Below are 18,615 nucleotides of genomic sequence, written 5' to 3'. Positions count from 1 at the left end.
TCAGTCCGTCACCAACCCTGCCGCCCTGGAGGCAAGCTCTCCTGCCTCATCTACCCTAGGCCACAAGTGCCGTGGAGCCCTGGGTCTGCCCTGCTGCTGCGCCTCTGAGCCTCTGACTACCACTCACGGTGCGCCCTGCTTCCTTCTATTCTTCGGGGCTAGGGGTGGGGCTACCCCTGACTGCTTTAGGCCCACTCTGTACCAGCGCACAGCAGGTACATCAGAGTGCCTTAGACAGAGGCAGAAAAAGGTGGGTTGTAAAGGGTAAAACCTGGGAGGAAGGAAGGAAGAGGAGGAGGGAGGGAGGGAGGAGGAGGCAGGAAAAGGAGGGAGGGAGGTGGCTCTCCAGAGCTCTGAGGTGGGGCTGTGAGTGGCAGTCTTTGACTTGGCAGATTCCAGTGGGGGCATGTGGGTGACTGAGGTCCTGCCCCTGGCGTCAGAGGGGCCAGGCCACTGGAGTGGGGGGGAAGCACCTCACCTTTGATGATGGATTTCATGTCACACTTCACGGAGTCGATGTTGTGTAATGCGATCAGGAGCTCTCCAGGGTTCAGCGGGGACAAGGCCGAGTTTCCCTCACCTGCGGCGGGTGGGAGAAAGGGTGGGGGAGACAGAACAGACGCATAAGAGATGGGTCTGAGTTCCCCAGATCGGGGGAACTGGGAGCAAAGATGAGGTGCCCTCTGCTTTCAGGGCTGAAACAGGGGAAGTGACTGACAACATAAAAAGGGGACACTGAAGGTAGCAGCAGCCCTTGGGCAGCCTAAAGTTGCCACCGTGTGCTCCTCCCCATCCTGGGCTCCCACCCTGGGTAGTGTGTGGCACGGCTGGGTCTCTCTGCCCCTGGGCTGTGCACCCCCGAGGGCAGGGTAGGACCACCTCATTGTGTGGTCCCCAACACAGACTCCAACGCAGCACAAGGGCTCACGGGCATTTGTGGCACAGGACAAGATGAAGCCAGGCTGCAGCCTACCAAAAAGTGGCAGGAGCCTTCAGCTGTGTGGGGCCTGGGGAAGTGGAAGGGAGGCGGCTGGTGGGGTGGCTCTTTGCTGCTGCTATTTTGATGGTCCCAGAGCCATCTATGTGTGTGTTTTAAAGCACCAGGGTCTGCATGGAACAGACATCCTCCATTCTTTCTTTAGCTCCAACCACTGGGGTAAGGGGCAAAGAATCCCTTCTACCTTACTTGCTAGTTTTTCTAAGTTGAAAGTTTTGTTTCTTTTTGACTGTGTCAAAACAAAATACCCCTAGCCCACAGCTTGAGGGATTCAGGCAAGATCTGAGGAGGGGCCAGACTGCAGCTGGGCCTGAGAGGGGCTGCGGTGTGGCCAGATCCTAGAAGGGAAGACGCCGCTGGAGCCTCCGGCCCCAGCTCCACGGTCTTGTCCCTGCTGTGAATGAAACCATCATCCAAGCATCCCGGAGGGTGGCCTGGGAGCTCCGGGACACATGGAAATGTCCAGTACAGCTGGTGTCCCAGGGAGCGGGATGTGCCCCCTCTCCCTGAGGGGGGCGCCTGCACCTTGCCTCCTGCCCCACACCTGGGTGGGTGGGCCTCCTGGTGGGGAGGAGGCTGCATCACCTACCATGCTGGGTGCCCAGCAGGCGGTTGAAGACTTCCTTCACCACGATGGGGTTGAGTTTGATGAGTTTAGGCAGGGCCTGGATCACCTCTTTCTACAGGGAGAAGGTGGTGGGGTGGGGGTTAAGTCAGATACACCCTCACTTCCCTTCTGCTCGCCCTGGGGAGCTGAGGGCAAGCTCTGGCTCACTGAGCCCCTCCTACTCTCACCACACCCTCAGGGCAGAGCTTTCTCCCCAGCTCTCACCCCATCTGAGTCCCTTGCATGTCACGTGTGTGCCCCCAAGAGGCATCCTAATCCTTGTCTGACAGAGAAGAAAAGCGAGTCTCAAAGAGGGGAGGGGACCCGCTTGAGGTAGAGGAGGAAGCAGCAGAGCCACTGGCACCCGGGTGCCCATGCAAATGAGTCCAGGAGCTGCTCTGCATTTCCACGGTACACAGGTGCCAAAGGCTTCCACGACTTCTGACCACAGGCAAGGTGTCTTCTGCACTCTGCTATGTGCCTCTGGCTCAACCGCTTCTGCAACGTGCTGCCCTGCCCCTCCCGGTCCCATATGTCCCAGGTAGCAGGGACAGACGGGCCTCCGGCTCCATACCTTCTCCAGCCCATTGAGCACCGGGATGAGGAAGCGGACGTCTGGCAGTCGCTTGTGGTAGAGATCCCGGACCCGCTTCACCAGCTCCGGGGAGGGTGGGACTGCATGGAAGCAGCAGGAGACACCAAGTTGGAGGCAGAGGGGAGCGTGGGGGAGGGTGGGCACCCAGGAAAGAGAAGCAGGCGGGTGTGCGGGAAGGGATGGCAACTTCACAGCAGGAACTTTTCACCCTCGGCTGCTCACGTGCAATTAGCACCACACTGCTCCAGATGGAGAAACTGAGGCCCTAGGACAGGCAAAGACCCACAAGAGGTGCGACCATCTGGGGACCCAGTGGCTCGGATCCCCAGGACCCGGGGAAGGCTAAGGAGAGGGAGGAAAGCATGAAAGGTGGGGGTCTCCAGGGTCACCTTTGTCTGTGAGGCTGTGCAGACATCGTGTGACCAGTGTCTCTGCCCCCTTGGGACAGTTTTCCACCAGCAGGAGCAGCTCCGGGGAGTTCATGCCCATTCCTCGGATCTAGAGGCAGAGACAGGGATGACCACACCCAGGGTGAGAGCTTAGGGAAGCCTCAGGTGCTGCCGACAGGGTAGCTGCGGGAAATGCTGGGGCTCAGGGTGAGACTGGTGACAGGGTTTGGAGGGTGGGGGAAAGGTGGGGAAGGGCGGGAGAGGTCAGAGAAACCTCGGCCTCTCCCTGCAGCCTCTCCAGATGTGGCTGGCTCCAGCTCCCTGCCCTGGCTGGGCCGTCCTCCAGCAGGCCACTCCTCTGTGGCTCAGACCTGACCTGGCCTCCCATGCCTACCCTGTGCTTCACTCACTGGTGAAGATGTTTCTGGCTCCACCCACACCCACCCGCTTCGTGACTTGGTTTCTCATGCGCGGCTGGCTTGGCTGCGAGCCCAGACCAGGCTCCACCTGCTGCTGCTTCCTGAGCCTGTCCCATGGTGAACGCCAAACACAGGAGCTGGGGCCAGGCTCCACTTTCGCCCAGTCACCTTTATGCTCCTGATTAAAACCGACTGTCTCTGCCCTCGGGAAGCTCACAGCCCCACAGGATCACTTTTCTGCAAAGTGAGATCACTTTTCCACAGTTGGCTCACCTTGAGAATGGGGCTAAAAATGTTTCCTCCTGACTACAAGCCTGTTATCCCCATTTTCCAGGTAAGGGCCCCACTGAACCCAAATGGCAGATAGGTGGGGATTAATATACAGTTCTCTCTCCCATTTATCATGAAAATGTTCTGTAATCCAAAAATGTCAGGGGCAGAAAGAAAAAAAGTGGTTTCAAACCCTGCTGCAAACTGAAGTACAGACCTAATCTCAGGTGACAGTAGGTCACTGAGCTGCTTCTCATGTGGGCAGCCCTGTGGCTCCAGAGAGAGAGGTGGGAAGGACGTAAGTCTACGTAATGACAGCTAAAGAGTCCCATTAGCAACACCGGGAAGGTCAGCTCATAAACAGTGACAGTGACACAGAGGTTTATGTGCCTGAGTTCATGGACTCCTTGCATCAGCGTGGAGGGACTGGAATGTCTTCCCTAGTTTTACTGACAGGCCCAAGGTCGCAGTGAGAAAGTGACAAGTGAACGCGAACCCAGCTCCATCCAGCTCTAGGCTCCTAACTGCTGGGCCACTCTGATGTTTCCTCAGGAACTGATGAGTGACATGCGGACCACCCGCAAGCTACACAGCCTGGGTCAACCCGGGGTGACCACCCTTTGGGCTTGGCACACTCTGAGGTGGAGCAGGTTGGGGAAGAGCTGGAGCTGGGGACACAGCCCTGCCTGTGGGTGGGCAGGGCCTGGTGGGCTCAGGTGCCTCACCGGCTGCTCGATGACCCTCAGCACTGTCCGCTTGATGTCGGCGATGGCTTCAGTGTACACGGCTGCCAGCTCGTGGATCAGCTTGTGGTTCTGAGGCAGGAGAGCCAGGTAGAGGTAGAGACACTGCTTCACTGTCTCCTCCGTCCAGGGCGCTGCCACCTCTGACAGGGCAGGAGCGGCATCGGATTGGCCCATACTCTTCTCCAACCCCCTCAGACCCTCAGTAACTGTCCCTTCTTGGGCAGTGGAGCCAGGGAGGGCAGAGAAGGGAGCCGGGGCTGGGGAGCTAATTGTTCTAGGGCAGGGAAATGGGGTGGGACAAGGACTTCCTACCTCCAGCCTCCTCTGACTGCCAACACACAAGGCACCTAGAAGGATCTTTCTAAAGAGCGATCCTGACCCTGTCCCTCTCCGCCTCCAAGCCCAGCCATGCCCTGTGGCCTCAGAATAAACCCACAGCTCCCTGCCTCCCAGTGGCTGCCAGGTGTTGTATGGGGTGGTCCTGGCCTGCTGCTGCCCTGCTGCCCTCCAAGGTGGTCACACACACCTTCTAACAGTCCCAAGGGCCCTGGTCTCTTTGCCTTTGCATCCACCCTCCTTTCTGCCTGGTCCACAGCACCTGCTCAGACTCTGGGCCTCCTGAAGGCTGTGCGTCTCCTGGGAATGCTTCCTGGCACCTGGGCCTGGCCTCCCGTGCTGCCCTATCATGGCCCCAAGACTTCCCATTTAAGGGTCCATTTACTCGGGGTCTGAGTCTACCTGTCTGTAATCCTGGGGGACCCAAGGCTCTGTTGAGGGGACCTGCCTGAGATGACCCTGCCTGGTCCTTCCTGGGGCCCCGATGGCTGGCTCTCCTTGTCCGCCAGATCTCTCTCCCTGACCCCCTAGGCTAGGTCAGATGCCCCCTACCCTTGACTCCCACAGCCCCCAGGTGGCTGTCCCAGTCCTGCCTGTTCCCGTCACTGGTGTCTGGGTGGCTTCCCCACTCAGCCCCTCTGCTTGCAGGGACCAGAGCGCGGACACAGCAGCACTCAATATGCATCTGATGACCTGCGCCCAACCTGTGTCTTTGTCAGCTCCAAACAGCACAGACGGTGGGTTGGGGTGCACCAGGAGCTGCAGGTAGTTGAGGGCAAATTTCTCTACATACTCCCGCAGCTGCTCCTTCTCATACATGCGTTTGATGAACAGCAGGGCCTGGGAGCGCACCTGAGGAGGAAGATGGAGAAGGGCGCGGTCAGGGAAGAGGGAAGAGGAAGAACAGCTATTCCTGCGAGTGTGGCAACACTCATGTGAAAACAGACCCGAGCCTGAGAAGGGACAGCCCAGCTGTTACCAGGGCCCAGAGCTGGTCCCCAACGCAGGAGGCAGATATCCTGGCCAGGGCCGGACCCACAGCACCACCTCGCTGCCTGCCTCTCCAGCCCATCTGCCCGTCACTGCTCCTTGCCTTCCTCACCAAGCTCCAAGCAGAGGGAGTTCCTTAAAAGTGCCACTCCCTGCCAAGTCTCCCTAGAACGCCTACTGCCAGCTAAACAGTTTCACTCAGACATTATCTGCCAAGACCTGTGAGGATAGGGGCTGGTCCCGGGCACTCTGATCCCAGCAGCAGCACAAGGCCAGGGCCAGGGCCAGGGCCAGGGGTGTGCAATGAAGGTCTGCTGAATGAATAAACATGCTGCCAGGCAAGGGCTGGGGCAAAAGGCTGCAGGCAAGGATGGGTCAAGGGCGCTCTCAACCACAGCATGTGCACATTTGTCCCCTCGTCTAGAGCACACCCAGCTATTCATTTTCCAGGTCTCAGCCCACATGTCCCCTCCTTGAAGGAAGCTTTCCTTGAAACAGCTCCCCTGCCCACCCCACAACCAGATGGTCGGCCCCTCCCTCCCCAGGGCTCCGCAGCTGCACACTGCTCTGCTCAGCTGCTGAGCATGCTGGGTCCTCACTGCTGGCTGAGGCCACACTGGCTCCCCTGCTGGGCAACGCTCTCAGGCCTCGGCACAGGACTGGGCTGCACGAGGAGCCTGTGCTGGCCACCACAGGTGGACTAAGAGCGAGTTGGTTCCTCAGGATAGAGGTGGCCTCTGCAAACTGCAGGCTGAGGGCAGCCAGGAAGTGGAGCAGGGGATCACCTTATCCTTCTCATGGGAGCTGAGGTCAAGAAGGACATGCAGGTACTGGAACTGGCGGGACGGGCGCTTGAAGATCAGGTCTCGAAGTGTGGACATGCCCAGATAGGTGCGACTCTGCAGCAAGAGGAAAGGGACCTGAGCTCAGCCCACCTGACTGTGCCTTTGGGCTCTCTCTCCTGACTGCCTCTGACAAAACGGCCCGGTCCCTCATGAAACCCCCTGCCACAAGGTTTAGGCTGTGTGCCCTTCAGACCCCTCAGGGAGAGCCCTGTCCCTTGGCCCAGGCTGCAGTGACCAGGGCCTGTCCTCACCTCATCCTCGCAGTACTTGCGGATCACCTCCAGGGCACTCTCTGTGATGAGTGGCGCTTCTAGCACAACCTTGGTGAAGATCCTGCCAGAGATGGAAGGAGGGCCATGGCTGCAGAGGAAAAGGCCACCTGGCTCCCAGGCCCTGCTGAATTGTAGGAGCTCAGGGCCAGCAGGCCCTCCCTCAGGGGTTGCTTGTTCAAGCCCCTGGTTATGAAGCTTTGGAAGTAAAAAGACCAGGGTTCAAAAGCTGCCGGCTGGATGATCTAGGCAGAGGCTGCACCTCTCTGAAACTCATTTCTTCCTTTTGTCAAACAGGGATTCCTAACTTTATTCATTGAACATAAGAATGGGAGGGAATGATGGCGGGTGGAGAAGGGTGTGGGTATTTTAGATATGGTGGCCTCAAAAGGCCGCTTTGAAGTTACATTTGAGTAGACTGGTAGATGAGAAGGAGTCAACCACACACACAGTTGAGGGAAGAGCATTCAAGGCGGACAGAACAGGAAGCACTAGTGCCCTGAACTTGGCACGTTCGAGGAACAGACAGAAGGCCAATGTGGCTTATGTTCAGGGAGTAAAGCCAAAGAGATTGGGTAACATAACGCCTCACTGGTCACCGTAAGGAGGCCGTGCTTTATCCTAAGAGCAATGGAGAACCATGGAAGGTTCCTCGTGGGGAAGTAATAAAAGGATTTATATAATAAAGTGTTCCCGGAGCTGCTGTGTGGAGGACAGATGAGTAAGCTGGAGGCCACGGACAGGGAGGAAGCTACAGAACCAACTCAGGTAGGAAATGGGGTGTAGAGAAGTCTATCTCCAGGCCCATGGGTGAACACTGTTATTTACAGATGGGAAAATGACAGAGGGGGAGTGACAAAGCCACTCAAACCATGCTCAGAACAAGTGGCAGAGCTGGGGAACAGCTCAGGGAGTGCGACCTGCAGCTCACATGCAAAACTACAACCTTGAACGTGCCTCCAGAGCGGGGAGGAGGAGGGAAGACTTGGGATGGGCTCGAGGACTGACTTGGAGGGTGATGAAGAGGGAGGTGGTCAGAACCAGAAAGGGAGAGCAGCACCAGAAGAGGGGGCCTCTTGGGGACAGGAGGGTGCAGGGTCAGCCCCCTCACCCATCCTTCTGGTCTGGTTTCTCCTGCAGGCCGGACAGCAGGCGGATAAGGCAGTCCTCATACTTGTCCAGGGAGCCTGAGGCACCCGCGGCCAGATAGGCGTTGTACTCCTGGTAGAGCCAGGCGAAGGCCAGGTCCAGGCGGGCCCGCACATCCTCCAGGATGAAGGACAGGACCTCTGCCTTCAGGCCCGAGTTGAACTGTGTCACCAGGCTGGCCAGGATCTTTATGCGGACCTGGTGGGAGGGCGAGCCAGCACGTCAGTGTAGGGTGGGCAATCCAGGGACTCCGCATTGGTGCCCTGCGACTCCTCCCACCCAGGCGCAGGAACTCTCAGAGCAGACATGGAGTGAAGTGAAGAAGGCCAGCCGAGGACCCTTATGCCCAGGAAGGTCCCGTTTGTATGGCGGGGGGTGGGGGTGCCAGGGTGGGGATCGATCATCACAGGATAAAAACGAGTTTCTAGGAGCAGCACCCATGTACTTAAGTACACAGAAAAAAATCCTCAAAGATTCCCCTCATTTGTGCCTTTGTCACCTTTGGAGAGGGGGATGGGGTGCAAGTGATGGCCACGGAAAAGAGTACTGGATCTGGATCCCCCAGAAATATTTTCAGCTCAGGGAGTATGTTCCTATACTACTAGCTAATCAAAATTAACTTCACAGAATGGGGAAAAGTCACTTTTCCCCATTCTTTGAAGGTAACAGTGCCAGCAAGCAGCAGAATCAGGAGTGAGAACCAGGTATATTTTTAAAGCTAAATAGTAACAGTAAGAACGTTAACAACCGTGAAGAACCAAGACCACAAGAGCAGCCCTCACTTGCAGAGGCCTCCCGGCACCCGCCCTGTGCACCTGAGCGCCTGTGTGCATGGCACGTTTCCTCCTTGTCACCTGGGAGGAGCTGCTGCTGCCGTCTCTGTTTTATGGAGGATGGGAGTGACCTGGAGAAGCGGCTGTGGCAACAGAGCTGGGGTCCACAGCCAGGGAGGTTTGATGCCGGGGCCAGATTCTGTGCTGGATGTGAGGTAGACGCTTGGGTAGAGGGACTGGAAAGATGGGGTGGGGGGTGGCAGGGGCACACCTGGGCTGCCCCGCTGCAGGCCACAGCCTTCTCAGCCCGCAGGATCCGCTTCACAGCGCCCAGCTTCATGGCTTCCACCTGGGCATCAGTCAGGGGCTTCAGCACGTCGCTGAGACGGAATATTTTCTTGCGCCCACCGGCGCCTGCCAGCCTATGTGGAAGAGCAGTGACAAAGATGTAGTGACCCAGACTGCAGCACAGGCCTGTCTGGTGACTCTCCCAACTTCAAGGACTAGGTAGGCCACAGAGATGGCCCCCATCCCCCTGCTGCCTCTCCAATTCCTCTGTCTCTCTGAGGCATGGTGGGGCGGTGGGTAAGAGGAAGGAAGAGGATGTTATTGTGGTTTTGCAGAGGGTGTCTTAGGAAAGGCTTCTGTAAGTGGGGATCTGAATGGAGGCAGGGACAAGATACACAAATGTCTGGAGGACCAGCTCTCCAGGCAAAGGCCCTTAGGTGGGAACCTGCTTGTGGGCGCGACTGGAGGAAGGGTAAGGGTAGCAGAGAGCTCGGAGGGTAGCAGATCCTGCTCAGCTGTGTTAGTAAAACTTGGGGCCGGGCGCGGTGGCTCACGCCTGGAATCCCAGCACTTTGGGAGGCTGAGGCGGGCAGATCACGAGGTCAGATCAAGACCATCCTGGCTAACACGGTGAAACCTCATCTCTATTAAAGATACAAAAAATCAGCCAGGCGTGGTGGTGGGCACCTGAAGTCCCAGCTACTTGGGAGGCTGAGGCAGGAGAATGGTGTGAACCCAGGAGGCAGAGCTTGCAGTGAGCGGAGATTGCACCACTGCACTCCAGCCTAGGTGACAGAGCGAGACTCCGTCTCAAAAAAAAAAAAAAAAAGAGTGGCCGGGACTGGCTGGATTTTGTGGTGTGTAAGGGAGGTAATAATGGGGACAATGATGGTGACAGCCAGTAGCATTTACTACACATCAAAACCATGCGAAATGCTTGACAATCACAATCACTTTCACTCGAGTTATATAATCTAGTTGTCTAACCATCACCATCACCACGAACTAATTTAATTCTTCTTTGATCCTTACAAGAAAGATACTATCATTATCCCAATTTTAGACATTAAAAAGGGTTTTTTTTTGTTTTGTTTTTTTACAGGAAAGAAAACAGCAAAGGCTTAGTGGTTATGGCACTGACTCAGGAGTCAGGAAGAAACCAGTCCAGATTTCCTTCTGTCTGCTTCTCACACACACCACACACCACACACACACACACACACACACACACACACACACACACACACGGGCTGAGAATCTGACCCTCAGGGCAGGGCTCCTGTCCTGCCTTAGCACCCAGAAGAGGACTCACCGGGGCTGAGTGACAGGGATAATGGGCTCTGGTCTCCTCTTGGCCTGCGGTGCCTCTTCCTCCAGAGGGGACATGGAGCTCAGGGAGCCCACCACCGAGATGGCTTGGCCCTGGGCTGACAGGCGTCGCTTGATCAGGACACTCTCCGTCTTCACCACCTTCTCCTCCTTGGGCTCCTCCTTGCACTGTTTGGTCTGCTCTACACCTGAGGGGGAGGCAGCAAACGGACACCCAGTGTTTGAGACCCACCTGCTCCAACCCGAGGACGTCCTAGGTGCCCGGCTCTGTTCTGAGCCTTGTACACACAAAACCTTGTTTAAATCCACACAACACTGTCCTGGAGTGGGTGCTCTTTTCATCCCCACTTTTCAGTACAACTGAGGCTTAAACTAGAAATGCCACTAATTGCTGGGGGGAGCAGCAAATGCTACAGACTCTTTGGAAACATTATGAGCAGTTTTTGTTTTGTGTTTTTGTTTTGAGACTGGGTGTCACTCTGTCACCCAGGCTGGAGTACAGTGGTGCAATCAGGGCTCACTGCAGCCTCGACCTCCTGGGTTCAAGCAATCCTCCCGCCTCAGCCTCTCAGCCTCCCAACTAGCTGGGACTACAGGCACATGCCAATGTACCTAGCTAATTTTTGTATTTTTTTGTAGAGACGAGGTCTCCATATGTTGCCCAAGTTAGTCTTGAACTCCTGGGCTCAAGGGATCCTCCCGCCTTGGCCTTCCAAAGTGCTGGGATTACAGGTATGAGCCACTGTACCCAGCCCTCATCTGTTTTTTTATTTGGAGACAGTTTTGCTCCATCACCAAGGCTGGAGTGCAGTGGCTTGATTCTGATTCGCTGCAGCCTCCGCCTCCTGGGTCCAAGCCATTTTCCTGCCTCAGCTTCCCGAGTAGCTAGGACTATAGATGCCCACCACCATGCCCAGCTAATTTTTGTATTTTCAGTAGAGACGGGGTTTCGCTGTGTTGGCCAGGCTGGTCTCAAACTCCTGACCTCAGGTGATCCACCCGCCTCAACCTCCCAAAGTGCTGGGACTATAGGTGTGAGCCACCACACCCAGCCTGCAGCAGTTTTTAATAGCACTGATCACACCCTATGACCCAATGGTTCCACTCCTTGGTATATGCCAAGACAGATGACAGCATGTGTACATGAAGAGAGCTGGACACAAATATTTACAGCAGCTTTATTTCCAATGGCCAAAAACTCGAAAGAAGCCACAGGTCCATCAATACTGGTGTGGATAAACCAATGATTGTATATTCATGTAACAGAATACTACTAAGCAATAAAAAAACCAACTAGGACCTCACACGACAACATGGAAGAATCTCAAAAATGTACAGTAGGCTGGGCGTGGTGGCTCATGCCTGTAATACCAGCACTTTAATAGGCCGAGGAGAGTGGATCACCCGAGGTCAGGAGTTCAAGACCAGCCTGGCCAACATGGTGAAACCCATCTCAAAAAAAATACAAAAAATACAAAAAATAAAAAAAAAAAAAAAAAAAAATCTGCCAGGTGTGGTGGCACATGCCTGTAATCCCAGCTACTTGGAAGGCAGGATAATCACTTGAACCCGGGAGGCAGAGGTTGCAGTGAGTCAAGATCATGCCATTGCACTCCAGCCTGGGTGACAGAGTAAGACTCCGTCTCAAATAAAAAAAAAAAAAACCCAGCAAAAAGCAAAAAATTAGCCGGGCATGGTGGCTATGGGTGCCTATAATCCCAACTACTCAGGGAGGCTGATGCAGCAGAATCACCTGAATCCAGGAGGCAGAGGTTGCAGTGAGCCAAGAAAGTGCCACTGCACTCCAGCCTGGGCCACGAGAGCAAAACTCCTTCTCAAATAAATAATAAATAAATAAAAATAAACAAACAAAAAAACACAAAAAACCATATGGTAAGCCAGAGAAGCCAGACTTTGTGATCTTATTTAGTCTAGTTCAAGAATAGGTAAAACTAGGGCCGGGTACAGTGGCTCACACCTGTAATCCCAGCACTTTGGGAGGCTGAGGTGGGCAGATCACGAGATCAGGAGATGGAGACCATCCTTGTGAACACAGTGAAACCGTCTCTACTAAAAATACAAAAAACTAGGGCCGGGCGCGGTGGCTCACGCCTGTAATCCCAGCACTTTGGGAGGCTGAGGCGGGTGGATCACGAGGTCAGGAGATCGAGACCATCCTGGCTAACACGGTGAAACCCCGTCTCTACTAAAAATACAAACAATTAGCCGGGCATGGTGGCAGGTGCCTGCAGTCCCAGGTACTTGGCAGGCTGAGGCAATAGAATAGTGTGAACCTGGGAAGCGGAGCTTGCATGAGCTAAGATCACGCCACTGCACTCCAGCCTGGGCGACAGAGCGAGACTCTGTCTCAAAAAAATAAAAATACAAAATACAAAAATTAGCTGGGCGTAGTGGCACGTGCTTGTAGTCCCAGCTACTGAGGAGGCTGAGGTAGGAGAAATCACTTGAACCCAGGAGGCAGAGGTTGCAGTGAGCCAAGATCAAGCCATTGCACTCCAACCTGGGTGACAGAGCGAGACTCCGTCTCAAAAAACAAACAAACAAAAAAAACCAAAAAAACTAGCCAGGTGTGGTGGTGGGCACCTGCAGTCCCAGCTACTCGGGAGGATGAGGCAGGAGAATCGTTTGAACCTGGGAGGTGGAGGTTGCAGTAGTAAGCTGAGACTGCGCCACCGCACTCCAGCCTGGGCGACAGAGGGAGACTCTGTCTCAAAAGAAAAAAAAAAAAAGAAAAGAAATATTATATATAATTACCTTTGAACTATGTGTATAAGAAACATAAATGAATTTCATGTTTAGACTTGGGTCTCATCCCTAAGATACTTCATCATGTACATGCAAATATTCCAAATGCAAAGGTTTGAAATCTGAAACACTTCCGGCCCCAAGCATTTTCAATAAGGGATATTTAACCTGTGTCTTGATCTGGGTGATGGTTACACTGGTGTGTTCACTTTGTGAAAATTCACTAAGGTCTATAGTTAAGAGTTCTGCATTTTACTTATGTGTATTATACCTTAATAATACTGTTAAAACGGGGTAAAACTATGAAGCTCGGAGAGGTTAACTAACTTGACCAAAGTCATACAGCTATTAAGTGGATGAGATCTGATTCAACTCAAACCTCAAACCCAGGTCTGTTGGATTTCAAAGCCCAGGACTTAAAAAACACTGAGCTATCTATCTGTGGTACCTGTCATTATCCACACCTTAGCTCCCACATGATTTTCATCTGCACCACAAGGAGGTGCTCTTCCAGTAAGGAGAACCCAGAAGCCACAAGTGCCAACCCCTGGCCCAGGTTAGGGCCAGGATACACTCACCTGGTCCCAGTCCGGCAGCTGTCATCTGTGTGGCCATGAGCCGAGCCAGGTGCTTGATTTGGGCTTCTGTGCCTGCTGACTCCACAGGGGTGTAGATGGCCTGGAAGGAGGCTGGCATGGCCTCGGGCAGGTACACCATGCTGATGAGGACCTGTGGGATGTCCAGGAAGAGAACCTCTCCTTAATCATTAACTCAACAAGCATTCTTTCCATGGCCATGCCAATACTGGGGAAATAGCAGTGCCTAAAACCGACTTGGGCCTGCTCTCCTGGAGCTCTGCCTCTTGAGGAAGTCACAGAGAAAATAAATAACGGTACAGTGTAGTGCTTTAGAGAGGAACGTGAAGGGTACTGTGAGCCACAGCAGGAGCCAGGCAAGGCAAGGGCTCCCTGGGCAAGAGAACTGACGGAGGGCAAGAGTCAGCCTAATACAGGACAAGGTTTTACGGTGGGAGGGATGTGTATTCCCCATAGAGAAACACCATGGGAGAAGGTTAAGAAGCAGCAGAGCTGGCACCCTGTCCAAAGAACAAAAGAGGCCAGGTGCAGTGGGTCATACCTGCAATCCCAGCACTTTGAGAGGCTAAGGCAGGTAGATCACTTGAGGTCAGGAGTCCAAGAATAGCCTGGCTAACATGGTGACACCCTGACTCTACTAAAAATACAAAAATTAGCCAGGCGCAGTGGCACGTGCCTGTAATCCCAGCTACTCAGGAGGCTGAGGCAGGATAATTGCTTGAACCCGGGTGACAGCGGTTGCAGTGAGCCAAGATAGCGCCACTGCACTCCAGCCTGAGTGACAGAGCAAGACTGTGTCGGAAGGAAGGAAGGAAGGGAGGGAGGAAGAAGAGAGGAGAGGAGGGAGGGAGGGAAGGAAGAAGGAAGGAGCGGAAGCAAAAAAGAGGTTTCAGTGAAAAAAGCGTAAGGGACTGGGAAATTGACTTCAAATAACAAGCAAACAAAAAACCCCCCAGAATCCTAACAGAGAACATCCATGGATGCCAGCGATTAGTAACAAAAGATAATTTCATTTATTTTTATTTATTTTTTGAGATGGAATCTCACTCTGTCCCCCAGGCTGGAGTGTGGTGGCACAATCTTGGCTCACTGCAACCTCTGCCACCCGGGTTCAAGCCATTCTCCTGCCTCAGCCTCCCAAGTAGCTGGGATGACAGGTGCCTGCCACCACACGTGGCTAATTTTTGTATTTTTAGTAGAGATGGGGTTTCACCATCTTGGCCAGGCTGGAAAAGGACAATTTCAAACTCCCTATACATTTGGAGCTTTAAAAAAAATTTATGCTGGGTGCGGTGGCTCACGCCTGTAATTCCAGCACTTTGTGAGGCTGAAGTGGGCAGGCAGATCACGAAGTCAGGAGATCAAGACCATCTTGGTTAACACGGTGAAACCTCAACTCTACTAAAAATACAAAAAACTTAGCCGGGCATGGTGGCAGGTGCCTGTAGTCCCAGTTACTCAGGAGGCTGAGGCAGGAGAATGGCGTGAACCCAGGAGGCGGAGCTTGCAGTGAGCCGAGATCGCGTCACTGCACTCCAGCCTGAGCAACAGAGCGAGACTCGGTCTCAGAAAAAAAAAAAACCAAATTATTTTTTCTTAGGGACAGGGTCTTATTCTATTGTCCAGGATAGAGTGCAGTGGCGCCATCATAGCTCACTACAGCCTCAAATTCCTGGGCTCAAGCAATCCTCCCGCTTCAGCCTCTCCTGTGGCTGGGATCATAGGTACATGCCACTACACCTGGCTATTTTTTTATTTTTGTAGAGACAGGGTCTTGCTATGTTGCCAAGGCTACACAGTGAACTTTAAATGCACACTCTAAGTAATAACTAATTACAACAGAAAGATAATGAAACTACTATAAATTAAAATGTGTGGAGTGCAGCTAAAATAGTACTTAGATGGAAAATCAAATCCTTAAATGCTTGCTTACATTGGAAAAGATGACTAAAAATTCATGAGCCAATCACTTAAAACCATGGGGAAAAACATTCAAATAAAGTAGCAGGAAAGAAATAAAGGCAACAGAAATAAAACAGAAAAAATGCCAAAAGAATGGGAACAAAACAAAGAGCTAGTTCTTTTGAGATGACTAAAAACAAGCAAATATTTTGCAAGATTGGACATAGTAGTAGCAACAGAAAAGGGGCACATTACAGACATATGGTATTTTACACTACGAATAGCAGGCATTTTTATAAATGGTGAGGAACAACTTCATGGCAAAACTGAAAAGGTCAATTCCTAGCGTGTGATAAGACAAAAGGTAGAATGGCTGGGCGCGGTGGCTCACGCCTGTGATCCCAGCACTTTGGGAGGCCGTGGTGGGCGGATCACCTGAGGTCAGGAGTTCGAGAACAGCATGACCAACATGGTGAAACCCTGTCTCTACTAAAAACACAAAAATTAGCTGGGTGTAGTGGTGGGCGCCAGTAATCCCAGCTATTCGGGAGGCTGAGGCAAGAGAATCGCTTGAACCCGGGAGGCGGAGGTTACAGTGAGCCAAGATCGTGCCATTGCACTCCAGCCTGGGCAACAAAGCAAGACTCCGCCGCAAAAAAAAAAAAAAAAAAAAAAAAAAAAAAAAGGGAAAAAAAATTAAAAGAAGCAAAATAAAAGGTGGCTGATAAAGGGAAGGGGAACTTAAATTTTACTTGAAGGAAGTTGGAGCCAGGTAGCAAGTGAAGGTTGGGCTTCAGGTGAAAAGGGTGGGCCTGGCCCAGGTCAAGTGCTGCAGGGGTGGAAAAGAGGGCAAGGACTAGGGAGAGANTTACACTACGAATAGCAGGCATTTTTATAAATGGTGAGGAACAACTTCATGGCAAAACTGAAAAGGTCAATTCCTAGCGTGTGATAAGACAAAAGGTAGAATGGCTGGGCGCGGTGGCTCACGCCTGTGATCCCAGCACTTTGGGAGGCCGTGGTGGGCGGATCACCTGAGGTAAGGAGTTCGAGAACAGCATGACCAACATGGTGAAACCCTGTCTCTACTAAAACACAAAATTAGCTGGGTGTAGTGGTGGGCGCCAGTAATCCCAGCTATTCGGGAGGCTGAGGCAAGAGAATCGCTTGAACCCGGGAGGCGGAGGTTACAGTGAGCCAAGATCGTGCCATTGCACTCCAGCCTGGGCAACAAAGCAAGACTCCGCCGCAAAAAAAAAAAAAGACAAAAGGTAGAACAAATTAACAGAAGCCAGATCAAAGATGGCTGACTAAGGCAAGTGGAACTTAAATTTTACTTGAAGGAAGTTGGAGCCAGGTAGCAAGTGAAGGTTGGGCTTCAGGTGAAAAGGGTGGGCCTGGCCCAGGTCAAGTGCTGCAGGGGTGGAAAAGAGGGCAAGGACTAGGGAGAGAAGGAAAAGAAGTTCACTCTCAGTTTCTGGTCTGGGAACTAGGTGGGGCCTGCAGAGGAGCGTGGGGAGAAAGTGGAAAAGTGTAGATCTGCCGTGTGAGTCTGAGGTGCTCCTGGGACATCCCAGTGGAGGACGATCAGAAGCGGGCTGCATAACCAGGCCTGAGGCTCACTGATGTAGTTTGGTATTTGTTCCTTCCCAAATCTCATGTTGAATTGCAATCCCCGATGCTGGAGGTGGGGCCTGGTCGGGGGTGTTTGGATCGTAGGGGGGATCCCTCATGGCTTGGTGCTGTCTTCGGGACAGCAAGTTCTCACAAGATCTGGTCATTTAAAAGTGTGTGGCACCTCCCTGCCCCAAAACACTCCCTCTCACTTGCTCCTGCTCTGCCACGTGAGATGCCTGCTCGCCCTTCACCTTTCACTATGATTGGAAGTTTCCTGAAATTTCCCCAGAAGCGAAGCAGATGCCAGCACCCCTTTTCTTTATAAATTAGGAGGGTACTCTGGAGGTGGACAGTGTGAAGTGGAGGCAGGAGAAAGACCGAGATCCTTCCTTTCTGCCCTGGGGGAAAACACTCCCCACCCATCCTCACCAGATTGGCCACATTATCAGGCGTCAGCAGAGGCTGCAGGAACTCAGCTGTGATGTCCGTGTCTGACTGGCTGGAGATCTGGGCTGAGGCCTTCGAGGTCCCTGATGGGCCTGGTTCCAAGTCCTTGTCCTCATCATCCTCCCCCAGGTTAGGCTCTGGGATAAGGGAAAAGAACAAGATGCTGGCTATAGAGAGAGCAGCAAGCCCTCCATCCTCCCGGGGCGCCCAGGTAGTCCCTGCCTCTGGTCAGCCTCACCAAACAGCAGATAAAGATCCAGGCTGCAGCTCTGCCTCTGGCACCAAAGCACTGTATGACCCTGGGCAACTACCTGACTCATTCTGGGCCTCAGTTCTCCTGATCTGGGAAATGGGAGTAAGCCACACCCCTGCAGCTTATCATGCTGAGCTCTAGGAAAAGATTATTATTATCACTATTTTTTGAGACAGTCTTGCTCTGTTGCCAAGGCCGCAGTGCAGTGGCATGATTTCGGTTCACTGCAACCTCCGCTTCCCAGGTTCAAGTGATTCTCCTGCCTCAGCCTCCCAAGTAACTAGGATTACAGGCATGCGCTACCAGGCCCAGCTAATTTTTTTGTATTTTTAGTAGAGATGGGGTTTCACCATGTTGGCCAGGCTGGTCTCAAACTTCTGACATCAGGTGATCCACCCGCCTCAGCCTCCCAAAGTGCTGGGATTATAGGCGTGAGCCACCACGCCTGGCTTTGTGCAGTTGTTTAGAAGGCACTTTAGCAATGGCTATCAAGAATGTACACTCAGTAGCTAAGGGCACACCTGGTACTTAGACCTTAATTTTTGAAACCATTCCCCACTTAAAGGAAACCAGGGCTCCTTAGAAAGAAAGAATGATTCCAGGGCTGGTGTAAGGACAGTACAAGAGGAATCTAGAATATCTTATCATGCTAGTAAGTGAAATGCTCAAAACAACTTATTCCTGATAATAAGTGGGAAGAAGAAAAAGTCCTTCCTTACAGCTGAATGTCAACTAATAAATGTAGAAGGAAAATCTCTTTGGAGCCAGGACAGAATAATAGACTCAGGCAATAATCATCATTGGATGTTTTTAAAACCACTGGGTGAGGCCGGGCACGGTGGCTCACGCCTGTAATCCCAGCACTTTGGGAGGCCGAGGCAGGCAGATCATGAGGTCAGGAGATCGAGACCATCCTGGTCAACACAGTGAAACCCCGTCCCTACTAAAAAAAAAATACAAAAAATTAGCCAGGTGTGGTGGCGGGCACCTATAGTCCCAGCTACTCGGGAGGCAGAGGCAGGAGAATGGTGT

The 18,615-nt window shown here is 53.0% G+C and overlaps 1 protein-coding gene across 1 annotated transcript in view; it reads right to left on the bottom strand.

Annotated features, from left to right (window-relative positions):
• Nucleotides 1–185: 185 nt before the first annotated feature.
• The window catches only part of SYMPK (symplekin scaffold protein), a 43,555-nt gene continuing 25,125 nt past the window's right edge, over nucleotides 186–18,615 (bottom strand). The window contains 15 exon segments of the mRNA XM_017874341.1: nucleotides 186–236; nucleotides 239–430; nucleotides 432–580; nucleotides 1,587–1,677; nucleotides 2,179–2,279; nucleotides 2,589–2,697; nucleotides 4,003–4,163; nucleotides 5,064–5,211; nucleotides 6,135–6,248; nucleotides 6,446–6,527; nucleotides 7,575–7,810; nucleotides 8,657–8,807; nucleotides 9,986–10,190; nucleotides 13,347–13,497; nucleotides 17,313–17,467. Coding sequence (XP_017729830.1) covers nucleotides 186–236; nucleotides 239–430; nucleotides 432–580; nucleotides 1,587–1,677; nucleotides 2,179–2,279; nucleotides 2,589–2,697; nucleotides 4,003–4,163; nucleotides 5,064–5,211; nucleotides 6,135–6,248; nucleotides 6,446–6,527; nucleotides 7,575–7,810; nucleotides 8,657–8,807; nucleotides 9,986–10,190; nucleotides 13,347–13,497; nucleotides 17,313–17,467 — 2,096 coding nt within the window.

The sequence above is a fragment of the Rhinopithecus bieti genome, unplaced genomic scaffold, assembly GCF_001698545.2.
Source record: "Rhinopithecus bieti isolate Rb0 unplaced genomic scaffold, ASM169854v2 scaffold_7888, whole genome shotgun sequence".
Taxonomy (NCBI): domain Eukaryota; kingdom Metazoa; phylum Chordata; class Mammalia; order Primates; family Cercopithecidae; genus Rhinopithecus; species Rhinopithecus bieti.
This window is presented reverse-complemented; position numbering and strand designations above follow the sequence as displayed.